The 14,534-nt window shown below is 52.1% G+C and overlaps 1 protein-coding gene across 1 annotated transcript in view; it reads right to left on the reverse strand.

Moving 5' to 3' along the window:
• Positions 1-3,228: 3,228 nt before the first annotated feature.
• The window catches only part of DICER1 (dicer 1, ribonuclease III), a 64,306-nt gene continuing 53,000 nt past the window's right edge, over positions 3,229-14,534 (reverse strand). The window contains 5 exon segments of the mRNA XM_054715738.1: positions 3,229-4,019; positions 4,356-4,431; positions 4,522-4,684; positions 9,188-9,456; positions 11,325-12,201. Coding sequence (XP_054571713.1) covers positions 3,854-4,019; positions 4,356-4,431; positions 4,522-4,684; positions 9,188-9,456; positions 11,325-12,201 — 1,551 coding nt within the window. The 3' untranslated portion in view covers positions 3,229-3,853.

The following is a 14,534-nucleotide window of genomic DNA, read 5'->3' on the forward strand; positions in this document are numbered from 1 at the left end:
CAGCAGAACCGCCGGAGACGTTCCTCTTGTTCGCCTGCGCAGTTTTGCGGTGTAACCACCCGGCTGCCGCAGGGAATTCTGAGCGCATCTACAAAACTTAACTGTCTGGTTGATGTCCAAATGAAAATGGACTAGAAAAAAAGCAGTTAATGATGAAAATATATTTACAAGTCAGTTTCGCGAGACCATTTTCACTGCTGGTGGAAAATACGGAGTCTCGATGCAAGCTCCCTAGACATGGCTCCTGGCCAGCGTCTCCAACTCTTAAGATCATTTTAATATCTCAGTCTTCAATGTGTCTTAAAAACGCTTCATGTGCAATATAAAACAAAGGAATTCATTTGGAAACAATTAAACTCCTGAAAAGTAACCAGTGGTTGAAAAATACACCTACTTAAACGTAACTCACATAACCGTCTAGGTGATAACGCGGCGTGCACCTCTCCTCTGCAGACGACAGAGCTGGTTAAGGACTCGACGTAATTCCAGACGCAGTTTAAAGAAAAATACCAAGGTCTCAGTCTGGTGGGTTACGCTGAGTGAAAGAATCAGATCCCTCACAGAGAGAGACGTAAAGTTTAAACCCCTGGCCCCGGACTGAAGGCGGTGGGTCTGGAGCTGGATTCCTCTGCCGACCGCAGCCCGCCTGGCTCCAGGTCCCACTGAAGGGCTGGCTGCTGGGGAGCGCCCAGGGTTATGAACTGAACCAGCACAACCAAAGGAGCCCACGTCTCTTGCGATTTAGGCCGGGTAATCGGAATCTCTCTGAGGGCAAGCTATTAAGAAAGTAAAATATTAGTATGTTCAAAAATAAAAATTACAGGAGTGTTAGAGGTCATTCTACATTTAATCACATCACATAATATAAAGGAAAAAAGTAACAAACATTTTAAACATAATTAAGAGTTCAGTTAACAAATCTTTGTCATACTTTCACGAACAGTAAAATGCCACAGACGAGAGTGATCCATTGAAGCTGTGCAAGTACACATGACACTGCAGGCATCAGAACTGTCTCTTTCAAACGCGGCAAATCAAACCAGCAGCAAGGCCAAACCACATTTTTGCTCTCAGTTAAGCATATTTCCTTGAAATGAGGTAAAGCATGGTACCAAGTGCAATGCTCTCTGTGCTCAGGGGGCGGCTACAAGCGCGGCGTAGTGAGGGCGGCTGAGGGTACACACGGAAGTCACAGACGTTCACAATGAGGGTCCCGCCAACTGGCCGCCACAGCCTGGGAGCCTCTGCCGTCGGCTGCGGTCGGGACAGGCGCGCAGGCCTCCCCAGCGCCCGCAGGCCGACAGGCTCACGCTGCATCCGCCTCACGCCGCCATCACAGGACGAAGGGATGGCACACACGGTGGGACGGGGTGGGGGTGGGGTGGGGTGGGCAACCCAGAGGACCTTTTTCCTTAATTAACGGGCGCGAAACATTTCCACGAGCTCAGCGGGGGACGTGACAGCATTGGAATCAGCAGCACAGAGGGTTCGTAACCGTCTAACTCATCGCTTTCCTTTCCTAACGGAGCAACAGGGGTCAGACTGCTTCCAAGTGGAGGCACCAATTAAAATCAGCTCATTTTCTCCAGCAAAAACAACAAAAACAGAAAGAGCTAAAGTTCGCTGTTGATAAAACATTTTGAATGGTAGCGGGAAATCTGAACCCCTGAGAATGTATGACCTAATCATATCCAAGTCTGAACTTATAAAGTATTAACAAAAAATACTCTCCTTAAGGTTACAAAATACATTGAGGCATTTTCTCCCAGTGGGAACCGTAACTGTGAAATAATCGGATGCTGTGCCAGGAGGCAGGGCCGTGACACGGGGATTAGTTCGTCAGACACCGCACAGCCTCAGCGCCCGGCAGCAGGCCGTCGCCGCGTTATTCGGAGATTTGCGATGTGCCTTCATCACAAACCACCCTCACAAGTAAAATCCACACCCAGCCTTACTTGTTCATGGACACGGTCACAGTTCCATAATTCAAGAATTGCTTGGTTTTAACTTGCCACGAGACCTTATGTTAAGATTTTTAAAAAACGAAACAGAAATCTAAGGTTCCAAATCAGAATTCCATATTTTAAAAATGAGGCCACCCGAATTTGTTCAGAAACGCAATTAATCATTTGGCTCCATCCCAATGTAAGATTGGGGACAAGTAAGGTCGGGCTGGGTGTCTCTGAGCCTCCTACGAGGGAAGCGGCAGCCTCGGGCCAACCCGGGCAGAGCGGCTCCGGGAGGGGTGCGGACAGCGGGAGGTACAGTATGCAACTGCAATTTAAACAGAAATGCAGCTCTGCAAGAAGATCAAGTTCAGAACGATGTGCTGGAAAACATTAGACACCTCTGCTCAGCTTTCTTAACCTTCAAGCATAATTAATGGGGCAAATTGCAGCAAACCTCTACTGGTATGTTGGTGGGAGTACAAGACCAACCCACAGCTTTTATAAAGGTAAATTAAGAGGTATTATAGGTACAGTGCAAAAAAATTAAAATTTCAAGCATAATACATAAACATAGCACCAAACAGGGGGAAACGCATGCAGAAGAAAAGAAGAACTGAGGTATTTAAGTGAAGAGTGCCTATAGGTCTAATTAAAGAGACTTAGGCAAATGCCTAAAATGTCTTTTTCTGTTTCTTTTCCGGAGATGGAAATCATGAGCTAGTTGCCCTACGGTAACAAGCTAACTCTCGGATGCATCACAATTGTGGCAGTTTTTCTCTCTAAACTCCACAGCCAGCACAGCTTTGGTAATGAGTACACGCAGCATGGTGGACAGTGCAGCAGACGCTCACGGGAGAAGGCTAGAGGGGAAGGTGCTGGGTGACAATGAATTATAAAATCTGCAGCATATTTTAGGTGTGATATGTCTAAAGTGTGTTTTGTTAGAGCAACAGCCTTACAGGGCAAAGTGATTTGCCACAAACCATTTCTATCAGTGGAACTACCTAGCAGGAGGTTTTTTAGTAAAACTGGGTATTTAGCCAAAGATCATTTTTATTATGGTGTTTTTAAAAAATCCAGTCTACAGATTCTGGTTTTTAAAATGTCTTTAGTACACACGTGCCAGAAATCCGAATCTCCTGTTTTAAGTTACAACTACACTAGTGGGCTGTGAATCCCAGTCTCAACATCGAATGCACAATAAAATGCAGGAATGTCAGATCAGTTTGTTCCAAACGGATCAGAAATTAAAGAGTATCCATGAGGACATTACTTTTAAGGCAAGAACCTTCGTCACACGTGGCACGAGAAAACTGACATTGGAGCCACCAGCTTGCCAGCCAATGCCATTAACACCTGTCCCTCCCTCTTAAGTGCAATAGCGCTGGGAACACCATCCTCACGCAGAACGTGGGCGCCGCGGCGGCACGGCCACACTTCCCTGCCTCGCAGCGTCCTCTCGGGCTCCCGGGCGGGCGGCAGTTCCGCAGACCGAGGTGCACGGGGACTCTAGCATCGCTCCAGGGACGGCGTGAGTTTTCAGCTCCCTGGCCTCCTAACACTAAGCAAAGGTGAGGAAATTACACTAAAAACAAAACAAACCATCAGTAATTGTTCTCAACGCTTGCTAAATGTCATCGTTAAAGCACTCTTGTGGTTTCAACAAAGCAGAAGTGAGGAAAGAAGACAAGATTGTGTTTGCGCAAAAAACTAAAACTACAATTAGTTCCAAAATTTTTATACATATGTTAAATGTTTTATTCTGTAATCTATCCTGTTATCAAACAAACTTTAAATTCTGCCTTCGATTCATTCCGCTCAGTATCAACCTTAAATCATCCTTTTCAATCTAAATATTTTCTACCTTATTCTGCTTTTTTGTTTTTTAACTTTAAAAAGGGGCTTCAGCTGCTGGGAACCTGAGGTTGGTTGGCTTTGAGGCTGCGGAGGGCTCTTCTTGCCGCTGCGGACTTGGCGATCCTGTAGCTGCGGCCCACGCCTTTGAACTTCCCCTTCCCCACCACCTCCACGGTCACTCTGACCTTGCCATCGTAGGTCCTCTCCGCCGGGCTGTAAAGAGGCCAGACAGCATGAGTGAGAAGTCAGAGTATTTATTATGACTGTCAATCAGCTCGGGTGTGAGCGCTCGGCCGGAGCCCGCACAGGCTGACGCCACACCAGGGAACGTGCGCTGTGGCGCACGCTCGGCGGCAGGCGGCTGCCGCTGCTGCTTTAGTTCAGCGTCACTTTATGAAAACAAGAGAAGTCGATCAGACTACGAGTGGAAACTGCGGGGAGCGTGCCGCAGCGTAAACACTTTTCGGGATCCCTCATTTACGGCATCTTTGAGAACATGCCCCCTGGATTTGGAGTAAGGTAATTTTTTCCATGCACATTTTTGCTTACCTAAATTTGGCGGTTTCTGGTTCCATTTCAAGCAATTCTCGCACGGGGGAACGGGGCACATTTGCAGAAAATTTTTCTATAATCAAAGGGAAAGAGTAACGTAAATAATACCCTTGACGTTGCTGTTAACTTTGACTCTGCTTTCTTCGAAGGGGAGCCACAGTACCTATCAGCGGCCGCATCATAGGGTAGTACACCTGCCAAACCATCTCCAGCGACATTCCACTGTCCATGTAAATGGCACCAGCAAGTGACTCAAAAATGTCCCCCATGGCCTTGGGAACCTCAATGTCCTCCTCCTTCTCTTCATCCTCCTCGGACCGCCTGAGCTGGTGGAGAGAGAAGGGACTTGTCAGCAGGAGGCCAGGCGGCCGTCCAGAGGCAGCTGCCTTCCCGCTGGGACTCGTACCCCATCGCTAACAAAGGTAACGACGCCACGTCCCCACAGGCCTCCACTGGCGCTAGGTTCCTCACAAACAGTATCTTACCTAAAAACGAAGTGTTTTCAAATTTCTCAAAAAAAAAAAAAAAAATCCCCTCCCTTTTAATAGTCTATACCCAGCAAAGAAAAAAAGATTATTTTTTCAATAAGAACTAAAATTTTAACACAAAATTAGAAATCATCAAGAAACAAATGTATTTTAAAAACTTTTCAAGTTCACTCGTCATCGAAGAACTGCACCTCCGTGGGCGGTGCTGCCCAGCGGCTGGGGGCAGGTGCAGCGCGGGGGCCAGCGGGGGAGGACGCACGCTGCTGAGGGGACAGACGGCCGCTTTCCGGGCAAGGTGACCCTATTTGGAAGATATTTTCCTCCAAGCTCCTTTTTATGAAACACTTAATACACGTTTGCTGTAAAAGAGTACCTGACAAACAGCAGGCATTCGACGTCACAGAATAAAAACGTACATGTGCATCAAAAGCCTCTTAAAGGTTCGCAATTGTTTGACGCAGCAATTCCACCTCTGGGAATTACCGTAAGGAGGTAACTGGGTATATAAGCATATTTATCACATCCATGTTTATTAAAGTCCTAACTAAAAGCAGCTTAAATGCCCAGCTGCAAAGGACGACTAAATGCACTCCCTGACAGCCGTGTACTGACCAGCACGCAGCTACTGACAGCCACCACCACACTCAGTGAAAAAGAGGGTATGGAAAATCACGCATAATATAACCCCTTTTATATGCACGTTTACATCTGCATGCATTAGCAACAATACACCCCAAAATGTTAATCTGGGTTATTTCTCAAGCTGTGTATTTGTGTAACTTTAACTTTGTTTTTGCTTGTGTTTTCTAAAATAAACATAAACTACTTGTGAAAGAGAAATTAAAAGGAGGGCACAGTAATTTCTAAACAAGAGTTTTTAGTGAAACAAAGTTCTATATACAAATTATAATACTGACTACTGGAAAAATAAGACAATTATTATTCATATATGATGGTTTTGAGGTAGAAAGGAATTTTAAAACATATAAAGTTTAATTCTCTCCCTTTACAGATGAGGAAACTGAGGCCCCAAAAAGTGGAGAGTTCTTAAGATCAAATAGTAAATTAGAATAGCCAGACCATGCCATTTCCAATTAGTTTTTGTAACTTCTATACATGTTTACATAAACAACGGAGAGGGAAAGGAATGAACACAGATTACAGAACTAGCATGCCCCCTTGTCATGTAAAAGAGAATTTAAATGTTGGGGAATTTCTCTAATTCTAAGCTTACAGTGTTTATGAGGATGAGACCAGAAGTATGCTGACTGCGAGATGGTTCTAGGTCCTAGTCTCCCTGCGGCCGGCCACGCTCGCCCTCACACTGCCCGAGGCCTCACCGGGGAAAGAGCCTGTATCAGCCGCTGCCAGCCCCCCCTGTGCCGCCCGCAAAGAGCTGCCTGCCTGCCTGCCTGCCTGTGCCGCCCGCCCGCACAGAGCCTGCCTGCCTGCCTGTGCCGCCCGCCCGCACAGAGCTGCCTGCCTGCCTGCCTGTGCCGCCCGCCCGCACAGAGCTGCCTGCCTGCCTGCCTGTGCCGCCCGCCCGCACAGAGCTGCCTGCCTGCCTGCCTGTGCCGCCCGCCCGCACAGAGCCGCCTGCCTGCCTGTGCCGCCCACCCGCCCGCACAGAGCTGACTGCCTGCCTGTGCCGCCCACCCGCACAGAGCTGCCTGCCTGTGCCGCCCGCCCGCACAGAGCTGCCTGCCTGCCTGCCTGTGCCGCCCGCCCGCACAGAGCTGCCTGCCTGCCTGCCTGTGCCGCCCGCCCGCACAGAGCTGCCTGCCTGCCTGCCTGTGCCGCCCGCCCGCACAGAGCTGCCTGCCTGCCTGCCTGTGCCGCCCGCCCGCACAGAGCCGCCTGCCTGCCTGTGCCGCCCACCCGCCCGCACAGAGCTGCCTGCCTGCCTGTGCCGCCCGCCCGCACAGAGCTGCCTGCCTGCCTGCCTGTGCCGCCCGCCCGCACCGAGCTGCCTGCCTGCCTGCCTGTGCCGCCCGCCCGCACAGAGCTGCCTGCCTGCCTGTGCCGCCCGCCCGCACAGAGCTGCCTGCCTGCCTGCCTGTGCCGCCCGCCCGCACAGAGCTGCCTGCCTGTGCCGCCCGCCCGCACAGAGCTGCCTGCCTGCCTGCCTGTGCCGCCCGCCCGCACAGAGCTGCCTGCCTGCCTGCCTGTGCCGCCCGCCCGCACAGAGCTGCCTGCCTGCCTGCCTGTGCCGCCCGCCCGCACAGAGCTGCCTGCCTGCCTGTGCCGCCCGCCCGCCCGCACAGAGCTGCCTGCCTGCCTGCCTGTGCCGCCCGCCCGCACAGAGCCGCCTGCCTGCCTGTGCCGCCCGCCCGCCCGCACAGAGCTGCCTGCCTGCCTGCCTGTGCCGCCCACCCGCCCGCACAGAGCTGCCTGCCTGCCTGTGCCACCGGCCCGCACAGAGCCGCCTGCCTGCCTGTGCCGCCCGCCCGCACAGAGCCTGCCTGCCTGCCTGTGCCGCCCGCCCGCACAGAGCTGCCTGCCTGCCTGCCTGTGCCGCCCGCCCGCACAGAGCTGCCTGCCTGCCTGTGCCGCCCGCCCGCACAGAGCTGCCTGCCTGCCTGCCTGTGCCGCCCGCCCGCACAGAGCTGCCTGCCTGCCTGCCTGTGCCGCCCGCCCGCACAGAGCTGCCTGCCTGCCTGCCTGTGCCGCCCGCCCGCACAGAGCTGCCTGCCTGCCTGTGCCGCCCGCCCGCACAGAGCTGCCTGCCTGCCTGCCTGTGCCGCCCGCCCGCACAGAGCTGCCTGCCTGTGCCGCCCGCCCGCACAGAGCTGCCTGCCTGTGCCGCCCGCCCGCACAGAGCTGCCTGCCTGCCTGCCTGTGCCGCCCGCCCGCACAGAGCCTGCCTGCCTGCCTGCCTGTGCCGCCCGCCCGCACAGAGCTGCCTGCCTGCCTGCCTGTGCCGCCCGCCCGCACAGAGCCGCCTGCCTGCCTGTGCCGCCCGCCCCGCCCGCACAGAGCTGCCTGCCTGCCTGCCTGTGCCGCCCACCCGCCCGCACAGAGCTGCCTGCCTGCCTGTGCCACCGGCCCGCACAGAGCCGCCTGCCTGCCGGTGCCGCCCGCCCGCACAGAGCCTGCCTGCCTGCCTGTGCCGCCCGCCCGCACAGAGCTGCCTGCCTGTGCCGCCCGCCCGCACAGAGCCTGCCTGCCTGCCTGTGCCGCCCGCCCGCACAGAGCCTGCCTGTCTGTGCCACCTGCCCGCACAGAGCCTGCCTGCCTGCCTGCCTGTGCCGCCCGCACAGAGCTGACTGCCTGCCTGTGCCGCCCACCCGCACAGAGCTGCCTGCCTGCCTGTGCCGCCCGCACAGAGCTGACTGCCTGCCTGTGCCGCCCGCCCGCCCGCACAGAGCTGCCTGCCTGCCTGCCTGTGCCGCCCGCCCGCACAGAGCCGCCTGCCTGTGCCGCCCGCCCGCCCGCACAGAGCTGCCTGCCTGTGCCGCCCGCCCGCCCGCACAGAGCTGCCTGCCTGTGCCGCCCGCACACACAGAGCTGCCTGCCTGCGGCTGGTCCTCAAGACTTCGTTCGCTTCCAAGTAAGTCCCAGAAACTCACGAACTCCCCAACAATGGTTTGACATTTAAAAAGGAACAAATCAAAAAAGAACAATGACAACAGCGATCAGAGGAATTTATGAAAAAGTTCCTTAAGGCCTTATAAAAAGTCTACAAAAATAAGAAAAACCGAGGAGTCAGCATGGGGAGGAGGAGGGACGAGAGCAGTCTCCTGAGCACACGGGGGGACACAGATGGGCAGCAGCAAGCAACCCCGGGACCCGGGACACCTGAGCAACACCCTTCCCGGCAAAGCTGCAGGAGGCCCAGCACTAGAAACCGCTGCGTCGCCAAGAACCTCTGGCTGAACTTACAGCAGAAGCCTCTCCAATTCCAACGGTTAAACAAGTTTGGTTTTTAACTGAGATGTTCCCATTTCCAGTAGAAGCAGAATGCGTGTTTGTGCTGCTTACCTGATCCCTGAGCAAGTATTTCGGACCCATTCTGAACAGCAAGGCAGACGGAAGAAACCCTGCGGAGGCCACTGGGTTAAGGCCACCGCGGGGGAAGGCAGGGGGTGGGTGCCACACTGGACTGCGCTGGGCTCCCTCTCCCCCCGTGAATGGCCATGCCCCAGGCGTGGGCGGCCATGCCTAAAAGGCCCCCCTCCCCCCGAAGACTCCGGCCCACCCCAGCTCCCCAGGATGGCACGGTGCGGGCACCACAGCCTGGCTTCGGCCGTCCCTCTGCACAGCTGTGAGCCAGAGCCCTAACTCCCCAGAACCCCGGGAGGCGGCTGCGCCGCTGACTCGCACACGCTGGGCAGCACTGACCTCGGAGTCCATCCCCTGCATTTCGTTCTTCTCGAGCTGGAACTGCACGAAGACGTCGATGACCTGGAAGAGCTCGGGGGACACGGCTTTGAAGTACTTGTGGTAGTCGTACTTCACGGCCAAGGACGCGAAGATGGTGTTGTTGACCAGGGCGGAGCGCAGGTCGGTCAGGACGCCCGGGGAGTGCTGCCGCGGGTCCTCGTAAAGGTGCTTGGTTATGAGGTAGTCCAAAATCGCATCTCCCAGGAACTCCAGGCGCTGGTAGCAATCTGCGGGAGGAGCCAAAGGGAGCCGTGAGCCTGGGCCACGCCCTGACGCGGTTCCTGCCGAAGGACTGGCGAGAGGCCTGGTCCCAGAGCCACGCCAGAGCCTTTTTCTGGGTTCATCTCATATGCACTCTTCAAGGACAACATCACTTGACATCTCACACCTGCTGAAGCCTCTGGCAATTGCGTTTTAATGGCAAATGAAGCACATTTCTTATATATGCGTTCGGGTCATAAAACCTCTAAGTGGCCCGAAGACAAACGTCTTGTTAGGGAAACCTTTCCAGGTGACACCATCATCACTGAACCCTTCCTCTGGCACCGAGCTGGGCAGGCAGGTGCTGGGCACCGTCCTCAAGTCCCCATCACCCATCCCTTCCGGAGGCCGGCCCTGCACGTCCGCCTCCACCCGCTCGCTCACTCACACGCGAACGTACTGAGTGGCACCACGCCTCGCCATTTCTGGGTCACCTCTGTTACACGAGGTGACAGTTAGTATAAGGTGACCCTCCTCTCCACTCGGATTAGAAATGGTGAAACTGAGCCCTGGTTGGTGTGGCTCAGTTGGTGGGGCGTCGTCCTGGGCCAGTCTGATTCCCGGTCAGGGCGCATGCCCGGGTTACGAACTCGATCTCTGGTAGAAGGAGCGCAGGAGGCAGCTAATCGATGTTTCACTCCCACATCGGGATGTTTCTCTCTCCCTCTCTCCCTCCCCACCTCCCTTCCTCTCCCTCTAAGAAAAAGATCAATAAAAAAAATGTTGAATTTAAAAAAAAAAATGTTGAATTTTACACAAACCAAGAGAAGAGAAATAAAAGTTGCGGAAGTGAGTCAAGACCTTGAGCAAAAGCAGTTGATAGTCAAAATGTGGAAAGTTATCAATATTAACCAGCACCTCAACTTCCTCAGTTATTAAAGGGTCCATTCAACTGAGGAAACGGAGGCAGGGACAGATGAAATGACTTGCCCCGGCCTCCCCCCAGGGAGGGGCTGAGACAGGATAGAGCCCAGACCTCGCGCCGGGACTGGGCAGTAGAGAACCAGGCCTCGCTATGCTGGCCAAGAAAAACAGGTTTTCATTTCGCCAATCTTTCACAACGGACTGGGTCCCTTTCCGCTTTCTGGCTTCACATTTCTCAGACCATCTTAATCTACGTTCTTTTCTTACCCAAACTTCTGCTTTGCTTTGGTATTGGGTTCAAGCACTTGTTACTGTGATACAGAAACAACACTTAGGCCTGAGCTGTTTCACAGGCTGACGCGGTGTTAGCTGTTAGGTGCCTGTTCTTCCTTCTAGGGCAGCGTCGCCAACCGGCGGCCCGTGAGGTCTGAAAGGCTGGCGACCGCCGTTCTCGGGCAACGGGCTGGGAGCCTGCTACCCAGGGAGCAGCAGGGAGCAGAGTGCAGGTGCCAGCGCCAGGGCAAGGGCACCAGCCTCTGAGAAGCAGTTCCTTATCACCTATTCCCCTTTAGACTTACAAAGGCCTTCAGAGGCGCCGCTTTGTTCAGGGAGAACGATAAAAGGGGGTGGAAGTACATCCAGCACACACACGGAAATCAGCACCCAAAGCAGCCCTGCGCGGCCCAGAGCCACTGGGCGGGCGAAGACAGGAGAGGCACGCCACGATGCGGCCGCTCCCCGGCATCCCGCAGCACCCGGCAGAGCCTCCTCCCTCCCCCGAAGAGCAGCGCCTGCTCCCCGAGAGGAGAGGCCAGGCTTCCCCGCTGGCCGGTGCCCCCTCCCCCGCCTCCCCCCCCACACACACATGTTAAGCACTAAGTCTGAACACGCGCAGGTCATTTCTTCACGAGGCCAAAATGACGCGGTTAACACGTGGGCGCACGTTCGGAGTGCAGCGGGCGGGCCTTACCGGTAATCGTGTTGTAGTGGTAGGAGGCGTGTGTGAAAGCCTGCAGAAGGTAAGCCTTGTTCTTGAATCTGTAGTTGATCTTCTCTTCAAAATTCTCAAAACCCGCTATCAGGTGAGCCAGGGTCTTCTCTGCGTCTGGATGGTCAAACATGCAGCGGGGCGGGATCCTCAGGCAGCCGTACTCCAGGTCCGGCCCCCCGGAGGGGTGGGCGCCGCCGCAGGCCCGGCTCCCTGAAAGGCTCCTTTGTTGGCTGCTGCCGTTCTCCCGGGCGGGGCCCGGGGCCTTCTCGCGCTCAGTCCTTTTAATCACCGGGAGCACCTTCAGCCCCAGCGAGCAGAGGAAGAGCTGGGCCGCCCGCTCGCCGCAGCTGGTTAGGTAGCAGCCCAGCAGGGCCTCCACGCAGTCAGCGATGCTTTTGTCCGCGATGCACTGCTCCGTGTGCAAGTCGTAAGAGATGGACTGTTTCCCTGTGTCAACACCACAGTTTTCCTCTGACGGGTTCCAGAACCCCACCACAAAGTCATCCTCCTCCACGGCTTTGCTAGGATCCAGATAGCACATTGCATCCCAAGAGCTATAGTCAAAGTCCTCAAAATCTGCTGCACACGGCATGCTGCCCAAGGAGGCTTTCTTGGGCATTTTCCACTCATACGCGGAGCCGGCGGCTGAGAAGGGGGAGAGAGGGATTTTCCTGACAAAAGCTCCCGACCCCATCAGCATGCTGTCTATGAACTGGATGTGCTCCTGGTCGTACTCCAGGAGGTCGTCCTCGTAGTCGGCGTCCTCCTTGGGGGCCCTCCACAGCAGGCCCTCCTCCTCCTCGTCCTCCTCAGAGTCGTCGTCCAGTTTGCCATTAGCCAGCATGCAGTCCTTTGTCTGCAACGAGGGGAATGGGGCAGGAGGGAGACATAGCCGCTGGTTTTAAAAGGTTTGAGACTCAATAAAAGCAAGGGTTATGGATAATTTCAAATGACAACCACAAATACTAAAAGGCAACTTTAAAATCACAGCCATTTGTTTTCAATTAACATAAAATAAGTTATTTAATCATATAAACAAAGTAAAACATGTTCTTTGAATGTTCATTTTCTGAGTTATAAAATGACCTTTATCCAGTACGAAGCTTTCAGCTAAGGATTTTATACATGGCATATGAAGTTAAAGTTAATGGCCACAAGGCAAACCTTCAGCTGAGAACTCTGACTCTGGCAGAATACACAATGGAAGTACTCATATGCCAACCAGAGAGATCTTCAATTTTGCTGACAAAGTTTCAAAAAGATTTTCTAATTAATAAAATTAAATTCCAGATGCAGAAAAAGCATTATCTTTGCAATTAAGAGTATAACATAAAACAGATAGAATTATTTCTTAAATCTTTACAACATTAAAAATGTGCAAAAGTTTCACGATGTAGTGTCTGTCCCTATTTCTACTTCAAATCAAAGTACATTCGCTACAATGTAAAACTAAATTGCTTTACTTTGAAAACTAAAAGTGATCACTGACCTAAGCTATGAATTTGAGAAATTATGCTTTTCCCCTCCGCTGAGCTACAGTAATCAGGGTAACTGATTATAGCATAACTGACAAAAATAGAAGAAAATTTAGACTAACATGAAACACAACAATCCAATTTCTGTCAGAGGATCTTTGCTAATTCCAATTTCTTTGGCAATAGCTTATTTGTGAATGACAACCTTAATAATGGGCTAGGATTCAGTAATGATGTAACTTTTTTGCAATGCTAGGAAGATGCCAAATTTCTGTTGAGTAATAAAATTTTTTAAAAAACCACCACAAACAAGAAAAACCACACACATCAAGACTTGACTTTGGGGGGAGAGGCAACAGGCTGTGCTTCAATTTTGATAGTGACAACTTTCCAGAGTATTCTGAAAGGTTTTCAAACTTTCTGTCAAGTGCTTTTTAAATGCTGCAAATATTTTCATTTTAAGCCAGACTCAAAAGAGATACAAACTGTAATTGTTTGAAAAGAAATAAGAGCAGTGAGCCAAGCCATATACCTTTAACTATGTGTATTTTTTAAAGTTAAAAAAAAAGTTTATAAAACTTTTTCAAGAATAAGAAAGAACCCTAAAAGAAACTACAATGGCAGACCTCAAGGAACTATTCCCTGTTAAAAATCCTATACTTTGCTGGTAACATGAGATTTTTTTTTTTTTTACTAGCTGTTTGGTCCTTAGAAGAAAGGGCCAAATTACAATTTTAAAAAAATCAAGACTGAATAATTTTTAATTAAAAACATCCATATATATTTTTATAGAGATGCTAACATAAGCTAAAATCAGTGGAGTGCAAGAAAAGCAAAAATCAAAACAAAGGCCTGGGTTTTATCACAAAGAAGCAGTATGACCTTGGGCAAAGTCCTTTAAGCCTCTGGGTTTCAGTTTCTCGGCAGAACAGTGGATTCCACCTCACTAAGTGGTTCCCAAGAGCACTTCACGCTCTTTAAAAACAAAGGCCCAGCATGCGACTCTCCGCCCCGTCCCAGTGCGCTGTCCACCTGAGCTACTGCCACTACTGCCGCCCGCTGCCGAGGGGCGGGCAGGCACACCAGGAAGGCACCCAGCATTGGGGTTCAATAGCATGCAGGGCCTGCAATAGTGTAACTACGCAGCGACAGTAGGAACGACAGTGGGAACAGCGTTCTTAACGTTTCCCAGGAACCGAAGTGCCGTCCACCTGAAAATGTCAGGAAAAGGAACTGTGTGCCATATCTTAAAAAAACTCTTTTAATCAAGAGGACATGCCAACATCAACTTTATTCTTCCATATTTGTGGGTTTTTTAAAGAGTCCATCATATTAGAAAACAGTATTTACAAAGCAGGATAACTGTTGCGGAATACTGTTTGTAAAAATGTAGTATTTCCTCTAAAGTTCTCCGAGTCTACACATTTCTTCCTAAGGTTCTACCTATCTCTAAATTAGTAACGTGCTTTTTCTAACCCAATTCTTATTAAAATATCCTCCTAATGCTTCCCACATAAGTTTAATTTATATACGAAGTCAGAAACTGCATGACTTAAAAGTATACTCAATACAGAGGTAAAATGCGGACAGTCACAGAGTGTGTGACCCGGAAACACATCAGACAGACAGCTGGGACGTGCGGGTCAGAAAGAAGACACACAGCTAGCCGAGCCGGCCCGGGGCAGAACGGCACGCTGGCTGTCGCCGGGAGTAA

The sequence above is a fragment of the Eptesicus fuscus genome, chromosome 5, assembly GCF_027574615.1.
Source record: "Eptesicus fuscus isolate TK198812 chromosome 5, DD_ASM_mEF_20220401, whole genome shotgun sequence".
NCBI classification, from domain to species: domain Eukaryota; kingdom Metazoa; phylum Chordata; class Mammalia; order Chiroptera; family Vespertilionidae; genus Eptesicus; species Eptesicus fuscus.